The 24,568-nt window shown below is 34.8% G+C and overlaps 1 protein-coding gene and 1 long non-coding RNA gene across 2 annotated transcripts in view; one reads left to right on the top strand and one right to left on the bottom strand.

The window, feature by feature from the left end:
- Positions 1-583: 583 nt before the first annotated feature.
- Positions 584-5,487, top strand: LOC128167597 (transcription factor Sox-8-like). Its single transcript, XM_052833395.1, has 3 exons — positions 584-1,162; positions 3,660-4,000; positions 4,156-5,487. The coding sequence occupies exons 1-3, from the start codon at positions 783-785 to the stop codon at positions 4,809-4,811; spliced, it is 1,377 nt and encodes a 458-aa protein (XP_052689355.1). The 5' UTR covers positions 584-782; the 3' UTR covers positions 4,812-5,487.
- Positions 5,488-17,074: 11,587 nt separating this feature from the next.
- The window catches only part of LOC128165637 (uncharacterized), a 53,746-nt gene continuing 46,252 nt past the window's right edge, over positions 17,075-24,568 (bottom strand). The window contains exons 10-11 of the long non-coding RNA XR_008241074.1: positions 24,074-24,222; positions 17,075-17,379 (exon numbers count right to left, since the gene is read on the bottom strand). This is a non-coding gene — a long non-coding RNA (uncharacterized LOC128165637). The remainder of the gene's footprint in view (positions 17,380-24,073; positions 24,223-24,568) is intronic.

Here is a 24,568-nt window from a genome sequence, read left to right as displayed (position 1 = left end):
TTAGCTTACTTATAGTACATGTATTAGCATGTAGAGAAAAAATATGTATCAAAAAATAAATATATACCGTAGCTTAGGCCATATTTCCTCTACGAATACAATGTTTAACACCAGATTCATTGAACTAATATATAAATTCGGTAAACATTCTCAATGTCCTTTTAATGTTTTCTTTATCATGTATGTACCATTAACAGCTTAGCAATTCATTTTCTGTATTTTTTACCCCCGTGAAAATAATAATTTTTCAAGGCTTTTCATTGATCAAATCCAAAAGCTCTGGACATTTAGAATCTAACGACAACAACATACAGGAGTAAACACGGATTGTCAGTCAACACATCCAATGTACAAAAAACCGAAGCAAAAATATAACAACTTTCTTAGCAAATGACATTTTGGACCAATAAAAATCTCAGCTGGACTTAATTTATTCCAGAAGCGTAAACCTTATGATGTCAAGGGCTTAATTGTGAATTTGATTGGCTCCCCTCGAGCGACACTTCACCGCATGCGTCAGCCCCTCGTAAAATGGGCGGTCCGATAGGCTTTATTTTATGCGAATTGTTCGTTTATCAGGAGTAACAAGTTGTTTGAAACTTTAGTTTACAATTGCATGACATGAAGAGAACATTAATATTATAAAAGATTTTTGCTTACTGGCAAAATTTGTAAAATTCAGTGATTTTTCTGAGAGAAGGAAAAAAGTTCGACTGCCATCGTTCAGCGAGAATTCGTTAATCTAGACTTTATATTTTTTGTTGGGAACTTTTAACATTTATATGCAGATGAAAATGAGCGACACTGACGAAGGGAGAGGATCCCCTTGCACCCAGCCCTCCACGGAACAGCTCCTCAAGGCTGTTCGGGGGGCAGGGCCCCTCACAGAGGCCGAGAGTCTCCTCAGCAAAGCCAACTTGGACGAGTCTGGAAAGTTTCCGAAACAAATTCAGGATGCCGTTTCCCAAGTCTTGAAAGGATATGACTGGTCTCTGATCCCGATGCCTCAGAGGGGACCCAACGGAGAGAAGAGGAAGCCCCACATAAAACGACCCATGAATGCTTTCATGGTATGGGCTCAGGCTGCTAGGAGAAAGCTAGCCGATCAGTATCCACATCTTCATAACGCCGAACTTAGCAAGACTCTTGGAAAACTTTGGAGGTAAGTTTGGTCAATCAAGTTATCAAAACTTCTAATTACACGAATTTCATATTGATTATCGGGTCTATTTTGTATGTGATATATTTGGTGCCGTTATGATTAATTGATTGAAGTATTGCATTATCTATCTTAAGCAAATTGGTGTGAACATGTTAGGTGACAATACCGTTGGAAATAATGATGTTAACAGTGAAAACCTGGGCTACTTCTGTGTTTTCCGGGTCGCCGCTGGTAACTGTCAATCTAATCGCATCAATTTAATCTGCTTTTCGACAGTCAACCCTCATTTTTATCTGCCACTAATGCGAGCCCGATAAATGAAGTGTATGTGTAGTAGAGACCAGCTCGTGGTCGTCAGAAATCTTTCTATATTCGGGCCCTCGTTGTGGCATCAGAGTTAGTTCATGTTGTCAACATTTCGGTGCACCTTTTGTACGGAAAGGTCACGAGTTGGAGACAGACGATACATCATCAGTTTTACAAAATCCAACTGTCTGTGTATAATACGTTATATATATATATGTGACACAAGTTTAATAAGTTTTGGCACGCTGACACACTGACATCGTAATGTCACTCATCCTAGACCCCGGTAAATTTGCCCCACCCTGTTTTCTGCCTCCCCTCTTACGAGCCGGTCATATTATCACACTGTTATTTAAAGGCGTTGGCATTTTTTCGTCCCATGCTAAGCGAACGCATGTGAGTAATATAGTAATGCGATATAGGATATGCAGAAAATATCTGTACTCAAGGCGACAGGTTTGAGCAAAACAAAAACCTTGCAAATGATATGAATGTCCTTAAAAACCCTCAGGAATTTAATCCACTGATTTTTAAGGTTTTATGTAATCTGATTTTTCCCTGCTCGCCGATTCCTTAGCGGTGATGGAAACATAGTCCCCCCACCTCTCTGCTTGCTCTCGTGTGGTCCCAATGTCAAGTAGTTTGAAACTTGTCGTTGATGTATAGGCATTTCCGATGGAAATAACATAAAGGAAATAGATCTTACATTAAATCTCAACTAATTTTTCTGAGCACTTATTTTTATTATGATAAAATGCAAAGGCATTTCCAGTTTTAAAACGTCGTCTGGTGGTTTTTTTTCCTGTATTTTTTTTTAGGGACACTGCAAATTTTGTTATTGTCATTAGCAATAAAATCTGATGTGTCCGTGAAATCGCGACAAATTACATAATGAAATTATATGAAGGCTAGCAATAAATTTTTTTCCACAGCCCATTTTAAGGTGAATGAGAAATAAATATGAGATCTCGGGGCCCCCTGTATCATTCGTCAAATCTATCTCCATAAGCCTACAACTGTCTTCATTTAGAGACAGACGTCACGCATGAAATTATAGCTAGAGAAGTATAAACAATTAAAAGCAATTAGCATTTAAATGAAACCGGTTCAAAAAATACATCAAAACACAAAAATAGTCTATTTGAATTATCACATTTTCACCTAATATTTTATTTTCCTGGTGTGAAATTTCCGATAAGTACACTAAAAATTAACAATAAATGTATTCCCCTTTTAATATGTACCTTAAAAGTTCTTACATTGCTATTCAAACTCAGTAAAAAACTATTTATATTGCAAGATATTTCTAAATTTGTCAATTTTGTCCCCAAATCGGTCTGAATGATGGAATAGAAATGTCCTAGACAGCGATGGTATTTACATATTCGTAGAATAATTCCCCACACCTTGCGTAATTTATGACACCATTAAGCACTCTATTTCACGTGCACTTTTATTTTCTATACTTTTAAAATATACAATTATTGAATATTTGATTATTTTAATTCGATACGCTAATACTAAAAATTAATGTATACGTAAAATATTATAATTTCTCTCCGTCTTTTATAAGATTTAGGTAAATTAGCTAATAATAAATGAAATGTAAAAATTTAGATGAGATAATAAGACTTAATTATCAAATCTAGGAGAACATCCTATCCAGATTCTTTTGACAGTTACAATGTTCATTTATTATCGGTGCCTCTTCCGATACACTGGTCAGATCGGTAGCTTAAGGTGCAAAACACAGGTGTAAATGTACACATAACACGTGCATAAAAATGTATGTTCGACCGCCGAAGCATATCGATCATCGAAAATGCACCTTTAGGTACCTCAAGCGATAAGTTGGGAGAGGAAATGTTATTTTGTGTGTGATTTTTCTCTCTTTCGTTGGGGATGTCAAAAGCGCCAATCATCACCACACAAAATGTCCCCCGTTTGACAATGCTAATTATTCACTCCTGACGTCAGATTTTGGCATGTGTAATATCGGTTCAGTATAATACATTAATATTCAGGCAATATGTTATACAACCAAATACCAAGAAACACAATTAATAATAACGGCATCATTTCCAAAACTTTAAGATGGAAAAGGTTATAATATGAAATCCTAATTTTTTGGCCTTCTTTTTATATCGTCTTTATTTCATGATTTTAAATTTGATTTTTCTTTGAATTACAGACTTTTAAACGAGGAAGAGAAAAGACCATTTGTTGACGAAGCTGAGAGGCTCCGAGTTCAACACAAAAAAGACTACCCAGACTACAAATACCAACCCCGCAGACGAAAGCCCCTAAAAAGCGCCAATGGCAACCCCGCCGATTCTGCTGGAGGCATGTCTCACGCCATGATGTTCAAGGGCATGCAAGGTTCCCCCACGGGCATGAGTGACGGGGATTCCAGCGATTGTTCCTCCCACAACAACCACGGGCCTCCCACTCCCCCTGCCACCCCTAACCAACACGAGCTGATCAACCTTAAATCCATGGCTGACCGCATGCGCGCGGTGCGCCACATTTCAGGTAATGATCTTTCCAAAAAATTGTATAGTATTTTAAGCTTAAATAGTGCATTGTTTTGTGCGTTATTTTAGAACATGAATAACATATAGTACCGAAAAACATGCATGATTCATTTGAAATGATATCTAAATGTTTCTTTTATTTTTATGTTGTAGGAGGACACCAGAACTCAATAGATTTCAGTCGAGTTAATTTGGAACTTGCCCCAGAAGCCGTAGCTTACAATGATCTGGATGAATTCGATAGATATTTGCCAACCACTGCTGCCAACCCAGCCATTCAAGGAGAAAACGACCAATATACTCCTTATGGTATGACGTCAGGCACCACTAGTACGTCATCATCCTGGACCAGCTCTTACAGGGCCCCCGGTTCCATGTGTTTGCCAAACTACAACATGACACAAAACAATGACATCTCCACCCCATACGATTTGTCCAACCATCGCTCGCCGCCAAGCGGCAATCCTTCTCATTCTCCCAACATGCATAGTCCATCCTACCCCAGCAGCGCCAGTGACTGTAAATATTCGGATCACGAAGAATCCAATCCTTCCGTGAAGCTGGAGCCTCTGAGCGGGCGCACACAATCCTCCAGCCAGCAATACAGCTACAGCCTGTCTCCACCACCCCGATATGGCATGGACGGTCACCATGGCAACTCCTACGTGTCTCAAGGGAACAATTCCTACTCCTCTTCCTCCTCCTCCACTGGCTCTCAGCCCTATCAGTTCATGGGCATGAATCGTCAAATGTTTAACCCCATCCCCGCCGCGGTACCCGCGGACCAACAGTGGGATAGATACGCCTAAAAATTTGGACTATACTATTCGTGTGATATCGGACATGACTGTATCGCTGTGATCTCTCGGAACACCTCGTCCGTGATCTTCTCGTTTATATGTCAAGATGTGCGAATGCTAAATTGGTTTTTTTTAACTATATACAAGAGATGGATGATTGGGGTATTTTTTTCTGGAGAAACTTGATAAAGTTTCATATTTTTATTCTCTTTTTTTTCTCTTTTCTTCTTGTGTGTGCATGGATGATAATTTTTTGTAACTTATCCATTGTGTTTTATAACTTTCTATGTATATGACTCGCAGAGAATAAAGTCCCCCTTGAGAAATCATGCCATTTGCTTGTTTTCACCGGTGCTAAGGTGTTCGAATCCAGTATTGAGTACTGCGTGGCCAGCAGTACATCGAAGACTTTGATAACATAATATATTTATTTTTATATCTCTTCTATTGCCAAATGATGTTTTGTATGTATACAATTAAGTCTTCCACTTTATATTTGATATTCAAATGAACTCTATATGGGAGGAATCAATCATCGGCTTTTTGATATTTATCCTTTACGAAGACGCAATCGAACAAAAAAAAAAAAATTCTATGCATTTATTATCATATATCATTTATTAATTTATGTATATTTTGATACTGTTGTATATATTTGTAAAAAAATAAAATAATCTTTTCCCAGAAGAAATCGAGTTATTTGTCTTTATTGTGTACACCGATGGAAAAAAAATATACGCTTATATAAATGATGAAGGATTGGTTAATTATTTACATTTATTTCTTGCAAATGTAATGACCTAACCCGTCGCTAATGAAGTGAGAAAAACGAGGTTCATTTTCGTTCATTTCAAGATGTTGAAAACTAATTACTTGTGGGTTTTAGACAGTTTTACATTTAATAAAAGCTAGAATAGACAGACATATTTAAAGAATTTAAAAAAAAATAACCAGAAAGCAGAAGTATCAACAGAACTGCCGATTATATTTTCTTTTTGGTCAATATCTATTTATTTTTTCACTCTACCCATCTTGCGGAAATGGCTGCATGTGTAAAGGACATGCGTAGACGCATGATGACGTCAGTGCTGGGGATTGATTTTTTCGGAGATACTTCCGCATAAAGTACGAGTAATGTTATTTCACGGATTGAGCAGTAAAATGAGGAATTTAACTTTTTGATTTGTTTTGTAGACATTTTTCCATCGCCTACATTAATGCGATTTCATTCATAATAAACTCTCATGGCACCGTCATTGGTGATTCGTCATCCTGAAAATGAAAAATCAAAACGTTAGGGGAATTAAAAATAGAATCCGAAAAATTAAAGTGATTTACCTGTAATTCTCTCTCTCTCTCTCTCTCTCTCTCTCTCTCTCTCTCTCTCTCTCTCTCTCTCTCTCTCTCTCTCTCTCTCTCTTCCCATAATAAATCAAACGCCATGCAAACACGATTTTCAGCCGATTATCTGTTTTGATATCCCAGTATCCCGCTGATTCTAAATGCGTTATAATTTACTTGTGATTTATATTTATTTCTCGGCACTCCAATTTCAAATCCAACTATCAAACACCTCAAACAGAAAGTAAAACTTCTGGAAAATCTTGAAAATATTTCATGACTGTTCTGTCTTCTTCTATCTCGAATATCCTGTTTATATTTCATAAATAATAAGGTAAAACTTCATGATTTATTTTTTAATTAAATTTTTTCTTAACAACATTGATTTCCATTCACATCGCTTAAACTGTTTCAAAATCAAATCACACATTTTGGATTATTTTATATTCCCACAAATATTCATTTAAGAATAACATCAAGAGAAGCATTTAATATAAGAACAAATATTATTTTTGTGGAAAGTCAGTTTGTTCATTGTTGACGTTTTGTTTTTCTCCTTTGATGTTGTTCCTGCTATGTGCAGGCTTTGTGACTCCTCCTAATCCTTAAGAAAATGTGTTTACGTATAAAACAAAGGAATTTACTTTCTGTCATAAAGAATTATTGAGAATCAATGTAGAAAAAATAATACACCAGATCATTATATATGATTTTTCGTTTTTCTAAATGAGCCTGATTGCAAGGCACCCCATGGTTCAATCTCAAGTTCACAATACTTGATTTATTAATATAATAATGATTAAATGTAACAATTTTTTTTAAAGGAAGATTAAAATTTATATACATTTAAAAAATCTTAATATATACACAGTTATGAATGTTATATTATATATAATATATACTACTATAGTTAAAATTGAAAAATTAATTCAAACAGAATAATGTTCAATTTACATTTTAAAAATGAAAGACCGGAGGTAAACACATCCATTTGTATGGGACGTGTACTATGCACGTATTTTATAAGCTATAAAACCGCATGCAACTCTCCCCACAAATCGACTACCGATTTTTTTTTAATGTTATCCAACTAGATATGTCACTATCAGACTCCACGCAATAGCAAGGCGCCATGATGACAAAACTGAAAGACATTTCATGGAGAGCATTAATAATATATTTTTCAAAATAAAATTTCATACTCAGAAAAATTTAAAAAGTACAAAAAAAAGAGAAAAGTATATCAAATTGAGATTATAGGATCGTGTCGTTTTACTATTTTATTATTATTTATTTCTCACCGAGTTCTTCAATAATAAATATATAATAAAAAAATTGTGCTAATTGATCAATTCTCTTATTACGCGTTTTAAATTCAAATAAAATGTCTGATTAATATATTTTGCGGATTTGTTAATTAAACAATAATATGTAAATTAAAGACATCAGCCGTATCTAATGCAGTGTGTTTACTAAACTGACATTTTCGCTGATGAATTGCCATACATCATTTTTAACCATAAAAATTCAAATGAAACAAATTAATGGTTTCCATAGGAAGCTATTGCAAAACAACAGAAAATTTAACCGAGATATTTGGAAGTTTGTTGTAGAAATATTTTAACCCCACATATTTAAAGAGGGTGTACAGTACATATTAACGTACTGTCATATATTGTAGTATATATTGGCATGTTTCATTGGGTACTTATCCAAAAAATTTGATGATTCTATATCATTATTGAAAAGCAAGTTATTTAATAAAAATCATCAAAACAATAACACAATGAAATATGAAAAAAAAATATATATGTTTACGCATGTATTTTTCATTTTTCTTTTCAAATGTGAAAAAGATATTCTCTAGATCTTCTCTTTGCATACGCACGCAACGCTCCGAAATTGCAGACATCCATTATTCGACATGACTGATAACTTTTTCCACTTTCATTGAAAAATCTTTGGAAAATTATACCATTTGCTGACAAAAATAGAACAAATAAGAAGTGAAGAAGTATAAAATGAAAAACTTACTGTAAAAGTACATATCCTATTGGCGGACCATATCAATTATATTCTTGATTTATATAACATCTTTAAAAGTACTCGGCGGAATTATATCATATTCATATCTAATGGGACACATCATTCTAGATGCATAAAATGACGTCTGCTCGTTCTGAAATGTCAGAGAATAAATTTCACGTCGATTTCGGTACAAACACACAACGCATGAATTTATTTTCATGTTATCAAATTATTGATGTAATGTTATGATATAATGTTTTCAAATTTTGAATTGGGTTTTCATTTATTCAATGAATTCTCTATTCTGTTATTAAGTTTTAATGACCAGGAAATGTCATTTCCATTTAAGTCAACTGTTTTCTATTCTTCATTTTCCTTTTTGAAAATTACGAAATACATGTACTTAACATCAAAATAGCTATAAGATTTAGCTTCTTAAAATCTAAATGCTAATTGATAGATATCATTTACGTCATACGCAACATGATTAACACAGAGAGAGAGAGAGAGAGAGAGAGAGAGAGAGAGAGAGAGAGAGAGAGAGAGAGAGAGTTACTAGTATGTAAGTTTTCTATAACGTTTTTTTTAAATCATCATTTTCTCCCTCTACGAATGAATTTTGTACTTCTTATAACAGGTTAAAACCGATTTTAACCTCAAATTCGGGGTAAAAAGTCGCTATAATTTTTCACAAAAGACTTGATTGTTTATTGATTTCTGAAGTGTTTACAAGCCGTTCGCCCTTTATATCCTGTCACGCGAGATCGCTTCGAAACTCTTAATATTAAATGTGAAAATACAGAAGTTTTCTAAAGCCAGCCAAAGCAAGTGACAGAACATGCAAGAACTATTATATGAGAAATTTCTTGTCATTGATAAAGTCAGCCGTGCAAATACGCGCTTAGGGGAGAGAGAGAGAGAGAGAGAGAGAGAGAGAGAGAGAGAGAGAGAGAGAGAGAGAGAGAGAGAGAGAGAGAGAGAGAGAGAGAGAGAGAGAATATATTAAATCTGATGGTAGAAAAGGTATTGTCTATTTAAATCACTGAAACATCTGTTAATCATCAATCGATAGCATTTTCAAAAAGATTTTCCACAAGTCAATTTAAACCCAATTAATCACTAGCTTGGACTTTGAAAATTTAATTTTAGATATTAAACGTGTTTTTAAATCTAGTAAGTGATTATGGTTTACTTTCATCTAGGGATAAATATTTCTCCAAAATGTGCAAAACAAGTTTTTGTCAGCATTATCCTGTAGTCAATATTTAGACAAAGTACGGATTATGATTTTATTCCGATGCACCCCCCACGAGTGCAAGTGAAGGCTCTTAAGTAAAAGCATTTTTGAACGCAGAAACCAACTCCAAGGATTTTATGGTTAATTTTTGAAAACATCATACATCAATCTGGTTTTTCATCGAAAAAAAACCTCTTGAAACAATACCTATTAAACTTAGAAAATTAAATAGAAATTAACAAGGATTAGTAGAGCTCTGCCATCGCCTTTATAATATCCGGATCAACCTTTCTCGTCATAGAATTTTCATGTTTAATTACCAGTGAAATTTATTCTTTTAGTTAATTTTCGTCGTATTATTTAGATGTCTGAAATGACCTTGGTAATTTGTATGCAGGAGACATCTCATTTCGTTAATTCGGCAGTGACGTAAAAAGTGACACTACCGGTAGAGCACGTACGATGACGAGGGGGACGTTCTCTTCTCTGATTGGTCAAAAATGATGTAATTTCGATGAAAATAAAAGTCTACCTGTTTATAATTAATGGAAGCAATATATTTTTCAAGAACGGGAGATTTTGACGAGCAACTGCCATGAATCAATGTAATGTGTATTTCGAATAATACAATTGTTGACGCCGAAAATAAACACATGAGCTTTTTACCTTGTGAACAAAAACTGACATTTTTTAACATATTAATTAAGTCAATATATGTATGCATCTTAATTTTTTCCCCTAAACAAAACACATAAAATCAACAGTTAATATATCTTCCTGGCTAATTTTCCGTTCGATTCTCCGGTTAATAAATCATGCGTCATTTTTCAGTGAATCTAATTTTAGATTTAATATTGCGGAAACTGGGCAGCGAAAAAAAACATAGGCGATTGACCATTATGGTCACCCTTTTCCGGCAAAGCTGGCAGATAATGTCTGTCCAGCGACACAGCAGACGAGATCTGTTGCTTCGTTCGTGTTTGGAGCAGAGGTTGTAAACACTTTTTATTATGATAATTGTCATGCCGCGGTCAGACGACATATTGCACTGCAAGGCATACATTAAACTCGCACCTCTACTGCGTAAAATCACGAAATCTATTTTTCATGGTGAGAGAAAGATGGACATCAACACAAGAAGAAAATTTTGTTCCCTTTTAAAGAAATTCCTTAAAAAGAAAATTATGTTAATAAAGTTTAAAAACTTTTTCTTAAAATGTATTTTAATTTAATAATATGTATATAAATGTAGGAAAAACCATTAATGAAATATAAATTGAATTTACTTATCTTAACAAAATATGAACTACAATATATATTTTCACAAATCTGATATTGCTGCTAAAACGTTAATTAATTCTGCTTCAGCCTGGATACTTTTATGATTAAAAAGACTTAACCTAAAGAGCTGGGTCTCTTAGATTTTGTACTGTGGGATATAGTACTGTGAACATACAGAAAATCAATTTCTAGGGTTGTATATTTAGGACGACAATAATGTAAGTGCGCTTCAATCAGGGCCTCTAAGGGGCTTTTCATACAAAAAAAAAACATGAGTAATAGAAGTTTATCAACCATGTCTTTTCTGGCACTGAATTAGTAATTCATACAAAGAGAGTTCCGACATTAAATTGCAGCTCATATTGCTATAAGGAATAACTCACATTTCTTAATTACAAATATGAACATGTAAATCAATTATTATCAACATTAATTTTTGCTATTATAGGTTGCAGTTTTCGTACAAAAAAGAAGATTTTTCGTAATAAATTATGTACGAACTACAAGTAATAACAATTTGTACAACTTTATTTGCAATTTGTGTTAAATATTACAATGTGAGAGATATAGGTGTTATTTATGTGGGAACCTGTGACCAAATGCTTCGGGCCTTTCGGGTATGTATTGATGTGAAATGTTTATGGAGAACATTATCACGCAAAAATTGCTATTTTGAACGCGGTCTTATCTTTTAGCGATAGGAGACCTAACGCGCCGTCTTTAAATTGGATGTGTTCGATTTACTCCTAAATCATACGGTAATTTGTAAACAAGTGTCTGTAGGGGTCAACATTTTGCTTTTATCTTTCCGTCATATTGCCAAAAATATGCAATAAATTGTCATAAAATGCAAACTTTTCTCTCAAAATGGCATAAATTAACCTATTTAGGATCAATTTTCTGGAAGAAGAAACGAATTATTATGGAAGAGAAGCGGACATAGATTATTTCTGTTATTTCAGAAGCGTTGCATGTCTCCCTCTAATCTCTGAAAAATTAACTGAAGTGACACACGTATACAAGAAATTGTTTATGCGCTTTATAAAGTACGAACGACATTTGTAACGAGCAAAATTGATTGAATTCGTTACCAAGAAGAAGAAAGGAATCGTTGAATATTCATATTCTCAGAGAGAGAGAGAGAGAGAGAGAGAGAGAGAGAGAGAGAGAGAGAGAGAGAGAGAGAGAGGTATTCTGCCATTGAAAAAATAAAATATGCAATTGTTGAAATTCCATACGCTGCAGCGGTGCGTCAGATTTGTGAAGTCTTTAACCGAGACGGTACTTCAAACCCCCACAGCAGACGTCAAGTGCAGTAAACAGCCACTTGTGGACCTGCAATACTTTTCTTACTCATTTCTCCAACTTCTTCTTCATCCGAGCCTCTTATACGATATGAATACATATATATACACATATATTTAGGGACCTGTGGGAAAAATGTGGATGAAAATAAAGCGCATGCCTCCTTACTTAGTCGTCCTATATCAAGTTGAGAGGAATTTCTCTTTTGAATGTAAGCTGGATTGCACGTGGAAATGGCCTTGAAAAATGAAGGACCCTTTGCCACGGATATGCTTAAAATGTCACAATACCTGAATAATCCAATGATTCACATACTAGACATGTACAGAACAGATTTTATATAATTATACATATCTCAAATATTAATGTTGTCGCAAAATGAACGACTTGTAATCTTACAGTGGTAATGTTTCCTAATATTTTTGCCGTATCATTTTTTTGAGTGATTACAAGTTTTATAGATAATGCTGTAAAATCTCACATAAACATTATTTTTTGTTTTAGATGAAATTAATGATTAAAATATTTGGAATTGTTATAGTTCAAATCCTATTTTATATAGCCGTCGAAGATTGTTTGTGCATGCAGGGGAAATAAGGATGGGGGTTTTGGAAGGGGTGAGTAGGGGTCCGTCTATATCTTTAACCCTTCCTGTGTTGGATAAATGGGGGAAGGGGAGAAGGGGGCGTTGTTATCAAACAATTTCACAACCAGACATGGAGACACATTGCACAGACAACCGATAAACCTAAAACACCAATCTACACTGTCGTATACAAAAAATTAGATTTGTGATAATCAAATTTATTATACATGATAGTAATGTTGCGCATTTTATTTGGAAAAAAAAAGTACACGCACATACAGAAAGGCCGTGTAAACGAGATCTTAATATACTCTACATACAAGACATTGGTTGTATTTAAAAGAAAAAAGACCCAAATTTTTACCTCTCCTTCAGATACTTCTGTGAAAACCTAATTTCAAGTACAAGTTACTTCAGACTTGTGACAATTCTTGTTCTCCCCTCGTGTGTAAGCTACAGAAGCGTTTGCAGGAAATGGAAAGGGGACGTCATAACGCTTATCATACGATTTATTCGTAATCATATTTCCTAAAACCATCTTGTCCGCCGAACACTTCACATTGTTTCTAGTATAACATTAAAATATCTCTTAGTTCTGGATTATTCATAATTAAGAGTGCAGCACTTTCCTCGCCCGACTAAACCAGAAATGAGACCGTTTTTCGGGTCTGTTTGCGGTTTTCCGAAGGTACACAAGAGACAGTTAAGGACAAAAAGTCAATATTTGATTGAAAAGAGCAGGTATCAATCCAGCTTTATTTAGAATTGCTGATATTTTGTATTTGAATGTATGCATGGGTTTTGTACAAGTCATGTATAAAAACCTTAAAAGTTCTGTAAGGATCTTGAATAAAATTTGAATTTAACGAGTTGCAGCAGAAGCACAACTTTCACACTACAAAAGAAGACTGGATGGACGTGGCCATTTTTAGACCTTATTGATCTCCTTTAGAAGAAGACCTCTATATGAATATATAGTAGAACCATTTTAACAAGACCTTGGACTTTCGGTTGGACGTAGCTATCTATTTCTTGCGTTAAAACAAGTTAAAATGCCGCGGTTTCAAGCGAAATATACACCGATTGTGTAGTCTTAGCTCAAAAGCCAGACAAATCTTGTTGATTTCAAAGAGCCATGGCTGAATGGCCAGCAATGAAATAGACAGGCCTTCGTCACATTGCTGTTTGACACAACTACCCAAAGTCCAAGCTCTTGTTAAAATGGTTCTAATATATACATGTAGTAACGCAGCCATATTTAAAAGCTAAAATATTTTAGAATTTTTCTTTACTAAATATTAGTTATTGACTAAACAAATCATAACTAAGATTTTCAGGTAGGACTGATTGTTAACTTGTTGAACACTGAGCCTCCTTAAATTCTATGCCAGAAAAGAAGAACTGACCACCTTAAACACTTATCCAGACGCATAACCTGAATACGTATTTAACGAGCAGAAAATAGATTATTGTTGTTTTTTTATCAATGTTTCTGGATTATTGCAATGAATTTGAAGACGCTGTCGTGATCAGAAAAATGGGTGGCATGTAGAAAAAAATACAGTCATTTTGGAAAGGCAACACACATCCAACTATGAACCGTTTTCTAAAACCAGATTTTAACCGAAACTGGTATTACATCGGCGCCGTGTTTCAACTTTGTTGATTTTTGATCTTGAATTACACAGTAGAATAAAAAAAGTGTTACATATACAAGAAGAAATCAGACATCTATTTCTTATGTGAATGGACATCCTCGCCCCCGTTTCGACACTGTGACGTAATTTGTAGGACATATTTTGCACTATTTGGGTACCATTTCCTCTTTTAAAGAAACAAAGTTTTCCGTTCTTTCCAGAAACTCAGTATAGTTGAAATTTAATAAAGGAAAAAAAAACCACTTTCAAACTACCGTTTCTAAAAATATTCCAAATACAGTACATTGCCCTACCTGAGATTTCTGGAAAAAATGTTAGCATGTTCTGTCTGCAAGATCATAAAAGTATTTTTTGAAACATAACTCATTAACAATCAATAACACAAATGATGCATCACTCACAGGTAGGCATTTGATGACCTAAAATCATCTCGTTGAACTGACATACGCAATCAATATGAAATATGCATAACATATATTTTGATTTCAATCACTTTTCTTAATTGCTATTCTATTCCTGTTTGGATCATCCCATATTGTTTAATTCATTACTTTCGCACTTCTCGTCTAAGTAAATTCACATACAGACGAAGATCCAGATCGTACCGATGTAGTTGGATGGAGGTTGAAGATAGGTTTTCGTTTGCTTAAAGAGGTCTTAGACAACCTATAAATCGACAGTTGGAAGTTAAATTTTTGAAAATGGTGTATTAATTAAGCTATAACTTTTAATTTAGTGAAGAAAAATTCCATATATCTAAAGCAATAAGAATTGAACATTTTCTTTTATCTTCTTCTATATTATTCTTCTAAAAGAAATTAAAATACCTCAGAACATCCGCGCACGACATACTGTAAATTCCTAATTAAACGCGAGGAATTAATATCCGCGTAAAATCGCGAGAAGCATCCTTCGCGGATTTTAAAATCTCGCCATTATTGTCTAGGAGTTGAAAACTATAAGAAAAAAGGAGAAAAGTTCAACGTTCGCGATTTTATATTCTCGCGATTTGATACAATCCAGCGGGATCGCGGAATTAAGTACTCGCGTAATATAAGGAATTTACAGTATGCATTTGCACGAATGGTTAGATAGACTTTATATACATTTATGCCAAAAGGGGATGGTAGGTTCGTATAGCCCTTTCGCCAAGACATGAAGAGGCTTTTTTAAAAAGTTACAGTTGACGCTAGCACGACATAGATCCATCGCCACCCAATGACACAGAACGTCATGTTCATGTCTAAATCGACATCTTTTAATGTCTCATTATGAATAAAATAATCTCAATGATGCGTTAAACAGCAATCTATCAATCACACAACAAAAAATGATATGCATATGTTATATATGTATTCTACTTATTCATATCCCGGTATATCCATATGTCGACTATTGAATTCAAAACCAGATGCCACCTAGAAGAAATTCTCTTCAAATAACTTATGACCAAACAAACTATTTGTTCTCTTCTTTTTATAGAACCTTGTTATATGTGTATATCGAACAGTTAAATTCAAATCTTGTTTTCGCAATAATCCATGTGCCAAAAAGGTGTATATAATATATCATTTGTTACAGTACACTAAAACAAGAAAATGTTTTCAACAAGAGACCCACGGGCCATGTTGTTAACCTGAATTAAAAGGGAGGTTTTGCACACATTTTCCAACTATGATTTCAGGCTTCATTTTAAAAAAAAAAGATGTCCAGTTTTCAAAAATTACCAAATGTAATGTTTGAAGTCATCAAGGTATCATCATATCTGCCTTTCAGGAAATTAACAATTTATTTATAATATTTGACTAAACTCTGTCTATTTATACATCATATCATTATTATAATTTTTTATGAAGGAATCACCAATACTATAAAACTGAAATTCAGACGAAGTATTAAGATAAAATGCATATTTACAATATGTTCATATTGGCCCCGTCCTAGCGAGGGCCATTCATTTCAAAAGAATGGGACATCATAACCCTGCATATATTTATTTATTTCTAAAATGTGTGGCAGAAGAGATGACGATTCAATAAATGTTCGCCTTTTTCCATTTGCATATTTTGCCCCCGTGTGTATTTTCAAGGAGAAATATTATAAACTAACGGAAGACGTAAGACACAGGACAAAAACCAACGGCACTTGGTACTAGCAACCCAAGTAACTAATGTGACCTAAAAACCAGTAAGTCGTGAGTTTTAAGTTTTCTCCGCACCACATATATTGAGTGCAACAGATAGATATTAAACAATGAACAAAATCAATGTTTAAATGAAGAGACAACAGTCGTTTTATTTCTGCACACGATGAAGACCTTCTTCCGGAAATCAGACACCCATACTGCGGCGGCGAGACGTAGGAAGTCCATCCGTGCAATTACACCCATCAGCTTATTGTCTATTATAGTAATACTGTTGAAAAAATGGATTTGTTTTATCCCACTTTTCAACTGTATCACTTCTCAATCTTTATGCAAGTAGGGATGCTCTGAAAATATTAGCTAGTACTTAAAGCCGAGACATATATATGCCACTGGGTTTAGAAATGAAAAGATAGACAAACGTATCAATGTCTTGTTGCTAGCATAAATTCTTTATATATTTTTTTAATTAATTAAACAAATGTCCCAGATCTTTGGTTTTATTGGGAAAAGACAACTTTTTTTCTAATTTGCCAGGTGACCTTGTAATCTTCAAAGTCTTTTCAGAATCAGCCCACACAGATTTCGCCTTGACAGAGAGAACATGGCACCACTACCTGACAGGCGAGTGACATAATTAGGAACGAAGAGCGAAAAAGTAGACAATTAAGACCGACGCTTTTTGAATTATGTAAACAAATTTATTAAAATGCAATAATCAAATATACACAAAACAACCACAGATGACCCGGCCTGGAATCCGCTAGAGGTCGCTCACTCTGCTCCGTCTGACGTAGGGTAGCTCATTAGCATAAATTCCCAGCGTTGACCACGTTTGACGTCGGTTCTGGCACGTTGACACAGTTTATAGTTGAGTGTGGTTACAAAATCAGTTTTCACAATGATCTCAGAATCTAACACAATCTCAAACCATTATGAAAACCAGTTTTGTGTGTTGAAAAGGCATATTTTCTCTATGATCTGTCATCTTTAATACACTGCAAAGAAAAAACCACATAAATGGTTATAAAGTTTACAATCTAGGAAACATATGTAAATGTTTTAATTTATAAAGAACCAAGTACGGGATCTATCTGAAGTATTTTGTTTTTTTGCTATGAAGTAGAATTGCCTTGTTAGCGAGTTATACCAGGGGCCCTTAACGTTTTGGATTGGAATAATTTTCGGATTTCAACGGTGGAGGAAAACTGTTAAATTTACCGAAATCAATAAGCTAAATCAACAAATAAAAACTTGGATCTATTTAACAGATAAATATATCAATAGAGTCGACGACACTCCACAAATATTTACACAGTACCTAAGCTCGAACCTAATACGCATCATGTTAAAGATAACATTTCATGGACAGACTCTAGTCTGGGACCTCGTCCTCAAAACGCGTCAATATCGATATCTAAGTTTGATATAAAATGTAATAAAATAAATATAAAAAAAATTTATGCAGATCATCGGAATGTTGAAATACTATCATAAAAGAAGTCGGGAAACTATGTTAAAATTTTGATCAAATCGGATTTTTCATGACATAAATTGTGGGAAAATGTTACAAAACGTTTCTCCATGCTAGCATTTGATAAGCTAAATAAAACATCTGTCTGGTACAAACAAACTGGTCCGAAATCTATACAACCAATCACATATATGTCCCACTTGCAAAAAAAAAATCTGAACCAGATAGCACTACTGTTGGAACTCGGTTTCTCAATTTCTTTATTTTTCCTTCTTTCCCTCTTTTTATTTTCATTCTTTCAGTTTTTTATTGAAGTCAAGAACGACATTTAAAATCCAACTGAAAAAAAAGTGCACCACACGTAAAAACCTTGTCGGGATAACAAATGCATCACGACACAGAATTATCTCTAAAAGTCAAGAGATCTAGCAGAGATTTGGTGGGGGATATCAAGGACTCTGAGCATGCTATCATGTCACGTCTGTGGGGGGACTGATGTAGTGAAATGGCATTCTGCATCCCGTGACTCCCAGGAGCCCGCAGCCAAATCATGATAAATCCTCCCCACTAATCGGCCCTGACAACGTCTGTTCCCCTGTCTTCACTTGTGGGTTTCTCAGATTAAATATTTTGTATGCAACGACATTACACTTTTATCAAGGGCAGGTCAATGTGATACAAACTTCGATAGAACTTAACGTCTAACGACGTCTGCGGCTGCAAAAAAAATAAAATAAAAGCAAACCCTTCCTACTTTCACATTTGACTATTAATGACTTGCGAAAGCTATGACGACCCCTTATCTCTTCAATAAAACCTTGCGATAAAGAAACGTTTGCTTCTGTCAATGACGTTATAAGTGCATGTATGACCTCAAGAAAGCCACGCTAACTTGCATAGGGTCGCATATATATGTCTGCACCTTTTGCACTAATGATGATTACGACAGTCGAAACCTTACTTTCACATTACAATGGTCACGCGGTGCATTACCATCATTATCATAACCTGTTACGGCACTTCGCCACAGGTAACGATCGTGACGTCATCATCACACGTGTGGTCAACGAACACCTGGGCGCTGGCTCCGAAATCCCCTATTTACTGTCCTCGCTCTATTCTCTCTTTCAGTGATAACTCATTCAAGTACCCCAATACGATAAAGCTGACAAACGCTTTCCGTTGCTTTATTTTATTTTTTTCACGGCAAATGGATGGGTCTAGGTTTAGTGATCCCATTAAAATTAAACCCCGTGCTACAGAAAGCCTATCATTACCCGTGGGGAACTGCGGCGAGGGGTCCATCAGGAGTAAGACGAGTAGCGGGTATTATATCCTGGTCATCGTTTTCTAACAATACCCTCTCCATTTAATTGATGTCTTTTGTTGTCTCTTTTTTAAATAACTAAGCCTCCTCTTAATCCATTGTACCTGATTTTCCCCCCTTCTGGTAATGCTATACGAGTTTCATATGTGTTTACATGAAACCGATTCTTTCCAAGATCCTTCGTTTGAGATTTCGGTTTGCGGGCAGAGATCGGGTGAAACTTCATTTTGTTATTATAATATTTAAACGGCATTTACTTCTTTTTTCTTCCCTATTCTTCAATGCTTTGAAGAGAAGATTTAATTTGCTCAAACTGACGGAAAATAGGTTTTTTAATAGATTTTTTTCTTTCGTTATATTAGCGCTGCACAGTTGACTTGTTTACTTAATTGGACTTTGTCACAAAATTACCTCCAGAATTTTTTTTTTCAATATTAAATGTTTTGTGTCAGGTGTTTGATCATTGAAAAAAAAAACCCGATGTTAAAAAGCCATTAGAGTCGGTAATCAAATTCCACAAGCCCATCAATAAGATGAATTATGATTATAAAATGTTACAGAAATGCAGTTAAAATTGTCCCCACATAAAACAAGACCTGTCTTTATACTCCTCACAATTTAGTCAGCTGGTGACAGACCAATTATCATATTAATGAAGATGCACCAGTTTTAAACGCAAATATTGTTTAAAAACTTTCATAAAAATTCTTCATTACATTAAGGGCATTGAATATTCCATCGATAGATTAAGAGTCTGCGGCAGAAAAAATGATTTAAAAATTCCTGCCCAGGGCCCGACACACAGACCTAGAAATCAAGGCCATCGTTATACAGCCAAACCCTGAACTATTGTAGACTTCTGAAATCCGAGTTAATTATTCGGACCTCATGATGTTTGATTGAACATTTTTGAAAGAGAAGTACATTTCATATATCATTTTTTCTATCAAAAAAAGTTAAAATATGGAATACTTCACCTATAAATTAAAAATCTGCATTGGAAATCTATAAACTGAAATAATATTTTTTTTCATTTGAGATAAAGGGGAAAGACCGTACAATGTGGTCAGTGTCAGATGCCCTGGCAGTGAGTACTTGGCGATCTGTACCTGCCCCCTTTTGTCGCTAATAGTATCAGGGACTGACGGACTAAGTGTTACTACTACTGTTACCGAACTCCGGGCATCTCGATCCCGACGTGTTAATCACAGATCACCAGATATCTCAGCGAGCAGAGACATTCCTGTCACATGATACAGCATTTAACCAATTAGAACCGTCCACTTATCTCTTCTCTCTGTCATTATATACCCCTCTCAATGCTATCATCCCTTCATCTGATGTAACTCAAGAGCCGGGTGCCTTTAATACGTTCTACCCTCCTCTTATCTCCTTGATGTATATCTTTTAGATATAAGTAAGCCTTAATTTTAGGATTTAAGGAATTCCATCTTCTCTCTCACTATCTTGTACTTTGCGTTGGAATTTTTTGTGAAGGAACTAAAAGACCTCTACACCAAAGAAATATACCTATTAAGTACATTAGTTCATATTTACCTAGTATATCCCTGCTTATAAAGGGAAAGAGATTTATTTTTGTTTTATATGATTTGAGCTGGGAATGAGGACACCTAAAAGATAAGCAATGCTTTTGGAGTGTACTATATCTCCAGTGCATCACCTATTGTATATATATGAGGCTTATAATAGACTGGTGGTCACGTGACAGGTGTAGTTTCTTTGATGTCAATACACCAGCTGAACAACTCCTTAACACACAGAATGACAGCAGGGGCAGTGATGGCTCATCAAAATAAAGAAAAAGAAATAAAAGATGAGGCAAATTCACATGATCACTGACAGTTTGTCCCTCCCAAACCATCAAACACCCAACACGTTTTCTTCCAAAGAAAGAATTTAAAATAAAAATCTCGGTTAAAGTTTAAAGTTTGTGTTTGAATAGAGATTGAAGAAAAAAAATATATTTATCATTTGTCCAAACATGTTTAGCTAAGACAAGTATTATTTTTTTAACTCATTTTTTGACATGGTGTGTTCTTTCCATACAGCTCGAACAGTTATAGAGTTAAGAAGGCATTCACAGCAACAAATGTTTTCTTCCCCTCCCCTATTGGTACCATATGATACGACTTGTAAGGCCCTTTACTGGGTGAGACGGAGTGCTCGTAAATCACACACACCGGGATATGACATGTATTATGCTAATCTGACCTCACTTCTGCTACTCTGTATCAAAAGAAAGAGAGAGAGAAAAAAAAAATGAAAAATGAAATGCTATACATCAAGAGTGGACTCGATTATTGCACCTTGTATTTTCTCGTAGGTAACTCTAGTCCCCCCTTCCATTGTAGTTAACAAATTAATCAAAGTCAGGCCTAAATAGCCAACTTGTACCGAATTACACACAACCAAGCTATAACATTGGACCAGCTCCTGACATATTTTTTTTCTTCAGAAGTATGAGTCGGGGCTGTTTGGGTTAAAAAAAAATAATGAAGTCTTAAAATAATTTTTTAAAAAATCTTGGATTTTTTTTTCTTCTTTTACAATAATGATATTCAGATTCATAAATCATAAATTAGTCAGCCATCTAATGCAGTGATGGAAATTGTCCATATGACAAGGGCACAATATTTTCTCTATTGTTTTTTTTAAATACCATACTTAAAAGAAAACTGCACCAACATATTACTATCTTTTATATATTATATATAATATTTACAAGCTCTTTTTACTCAAAAAGGAAAATTAACAGGTGAGATTTATCTGCTGACATTGTGGGGTCTTGAAAATGTTTTTTTCAAAGTGGTGAGAACAGGTATTGAATCAATGCAGTTTGAAAGACTTGGGGGTGTGTGAAGGGGCGGGGCCCATTGTAGTGGGTCCTAGTGCAAGCCCCTTCATGGACTGACCATTCAGTTATTACCGCCTGCGGCGAAGCAACAATATCCAGTCAATAACTTTATAATTCTGACAGAAGTCGAGTTCAACACTTCAAGACTACAAACTCCATCTTCTATGGAAATTAATTTGATGTTCATACAATCTCTTTTCGACCTGTCAGGGAACATTATGAAATCTGGATGAAATACTTTTCAACTTGCTGAACCCAATTAGGCAGAACCCCTAGGTGGCAGGGATTAATTGAGACTATACATTGGTCCAATCTCCACTCAGAAAAAACTTCTCCCCCCTAAACTAAGTGGCAAACATACAATGCTAGGCCAAGTCAATGGTCCATATGGGAAAATCTATTTTACTAACCCCAGCATTTCTCAATGAGATTATGCCAATCACTTGATGACTGGTATTAGCTCAACTAGCTTGCTTAAGCAACCAGAAAATTGATCCATTTTTTATAAACACTTGATTCAGCTAATACATATTATACCCGACTTTGTCAAAGCAGTTAAAGACCTTTCACTGCAACAATAATTATTAATGGAGAACCTACCCTTAAACTAATTGTGGTGCATGTTAATAGTATTACTTTTTTTTTTTTTTAATTCTGGTTGTTGGTAGGTGAACTGAATGGATCCCAGTATCAGTTTACTATGTGTGGGTATGAATTAGAAATTTCTTATATCATTAGTTCTTACAATAGTTCCCCAAACCCATGTACAATGTTTAAACTTTTAAGAGAGAGAGAGAGACAGACAGAGGAGAGAGAGAAATGAGAGAGAGAAAAAAAGAAAGAAAGAAAGGAGCAGAGACTTTTGAAGCAATTTACTGCAGAGTCATTAACTTTAATCTCGAACTGCAAGAGAGTTGCAAGTGAAAATGGAGACAAACATGAGGGGTTCTTTGCGGTTTCAACCTATTAACTGTCAAAGATATTTTTCCCGATTCTTTCGATAGCTGGAACACAAATCTCAAGCACAAGGATATTGGAGAAAGCGTCTGCAAACATAAGTTCCTATTACTGTGATGTTGTCATCCTCAAGAGCTTTTATACCTCCAGTTACCAGAGTTTGTACACCTTCTACGCAATAATTGCAAAGACACTTGTAATTAATAATTTCCCCCAGTGCCATCCTGAACGTATCTTTAAATGAAACATCGCTGCACTTGTGTTTTCTTTTGATTCTAGTATTGTCTGCTACTTTGAAGATAAATATAAATGTGCTGCTTCTACATTTTTGCCTGAATTTTATGACATAAACAAACTTTCTCTCCCCCGGAAAATTAGATCTACTTTTTCTCAGGGTTCAAATAATCATTATCGCAAATTCTCAAGATATTTTTTTTTCAAACTTTGAAAATGCCTGAACAGTTGTATCGCTTTTGCTTTCTTGATTTGGACCTTTGAGGGGTACACTTGAGAGTTTTCACTAGACATGGTAGGGGGTAACATCAAGAAGACAAAAGATTAATAAATATTTTCGATACTATTTTCCAAACAACCTTAAGTGGGTGGGAAGTGGAATTTTAATCTATACAGTTCAATAAAATGGGGAGGGTGTATTTCATCTACTGTATACCAAAGGAACTTCCTGATATTCAGTCAATCTATATGAGAGAGAGAGAGAGAGAGAGAGAGAGAGAGAGAAAATTACGTATCAAAATAATCAAATTTGCCTGCATTTATCTAATTCACCCAGTAACACTGTATTCATGCAGATTTAAAAATCAAAGAAGGAGATAGCATAGAATTAACAAAAAAAATTAAAAATTTTAAAACTCAAGTAAAGGTATCATAAATTTAAGGTATAACCTACAGGTTGTGTGTGAATCTTGAGAGAGTGTCTCCCTCTACCATTAATGATGATGAAGATGTCATACAAGCTGTCAGAGATGAAGGCATTTTGTGGGCCGGTGATTAGTGGACCATAAATCAAGGCCCTGTCCCGACAGTTAGTACGTGTTTTACCTCCAGGGTCGTGTTCTACCCCCAGGCCCGGTAAAAACCTGGGTGATGTGGTCACTATCTTGTACCGTGACTAAACCAATTTCATCTGTCAATCACCTGATGCAACACCTTTTTTTTTTCTTTCTCTCTCTCCATTTAAAAGCATATATCTGAAAGATACAAAAAACAGAAAAAAGATGTAAAACACTTAAAAAGGAAAAAATTCCTATCTAAATATAAACTAAATTTCTTTGGTCTGAATATTTTGTAATGAATGGCCTGATCATCTATCAAAATTTGCTCCAGATTTTTTTTTTCCTTTCTAAATTTAGTTTAATCAGCAAAAAATTGTGTCAACTTAATCAAAATCTTTCCTTTTATACCATAAATTTTTGAAAAGTAGCACGACGAAGAAAAAAAAAAGAAATTAAAAGAAGATTCCTGAAAGCTGGATTAATAAAGATAAAAAAATTAAAAATTAACATTCAATTGCATTAGCTGATTCATATTCAATTG

Source organism: Crassostrea angulata, chromosome 10 (genome assembly GCF_025612915.1).
Source record: "Crassostrea angulata isolate pt1a10 chromosome 10, ASM2561291v2, whole genome shotgun sequence".
NCBI lineage: Eukaryota > Metazoa > Mollusca > Bivalvia > Ostreida > Ostreidae > Magallana > Magallana angulata.
The sequence above is the reverse complement of the archived record's forward strand: the minus strand, read 5'-3'. Positions and strand labels throughout refer to the sequence as shown.

Excerpts from the sequence above, each read along its gene's own strand:
- LOC128167597 (XM_052833395.1), top strand. The coding sequence starts at position 783 with ATGCAGATGAAAATGAGCGACACTGACGAAGGGAGAGGATCCCCTTGC. Across the intron at positions 1,163-3,659 it reads ACTCTTGGAAAACTTTGGAG|ACTTTTAAACGAGGAAGAGA; the intron begins GTAAGTTTGGTC and ends TTTGAATTACAG. Across the intron at positions 4,001-4,155 it reads CGCGGTGCGCCACATTTCAG|GAGGACACCAGAACTCAATA; the intron begins GTAATGATCTTT and ends TTTATGTTGTAG.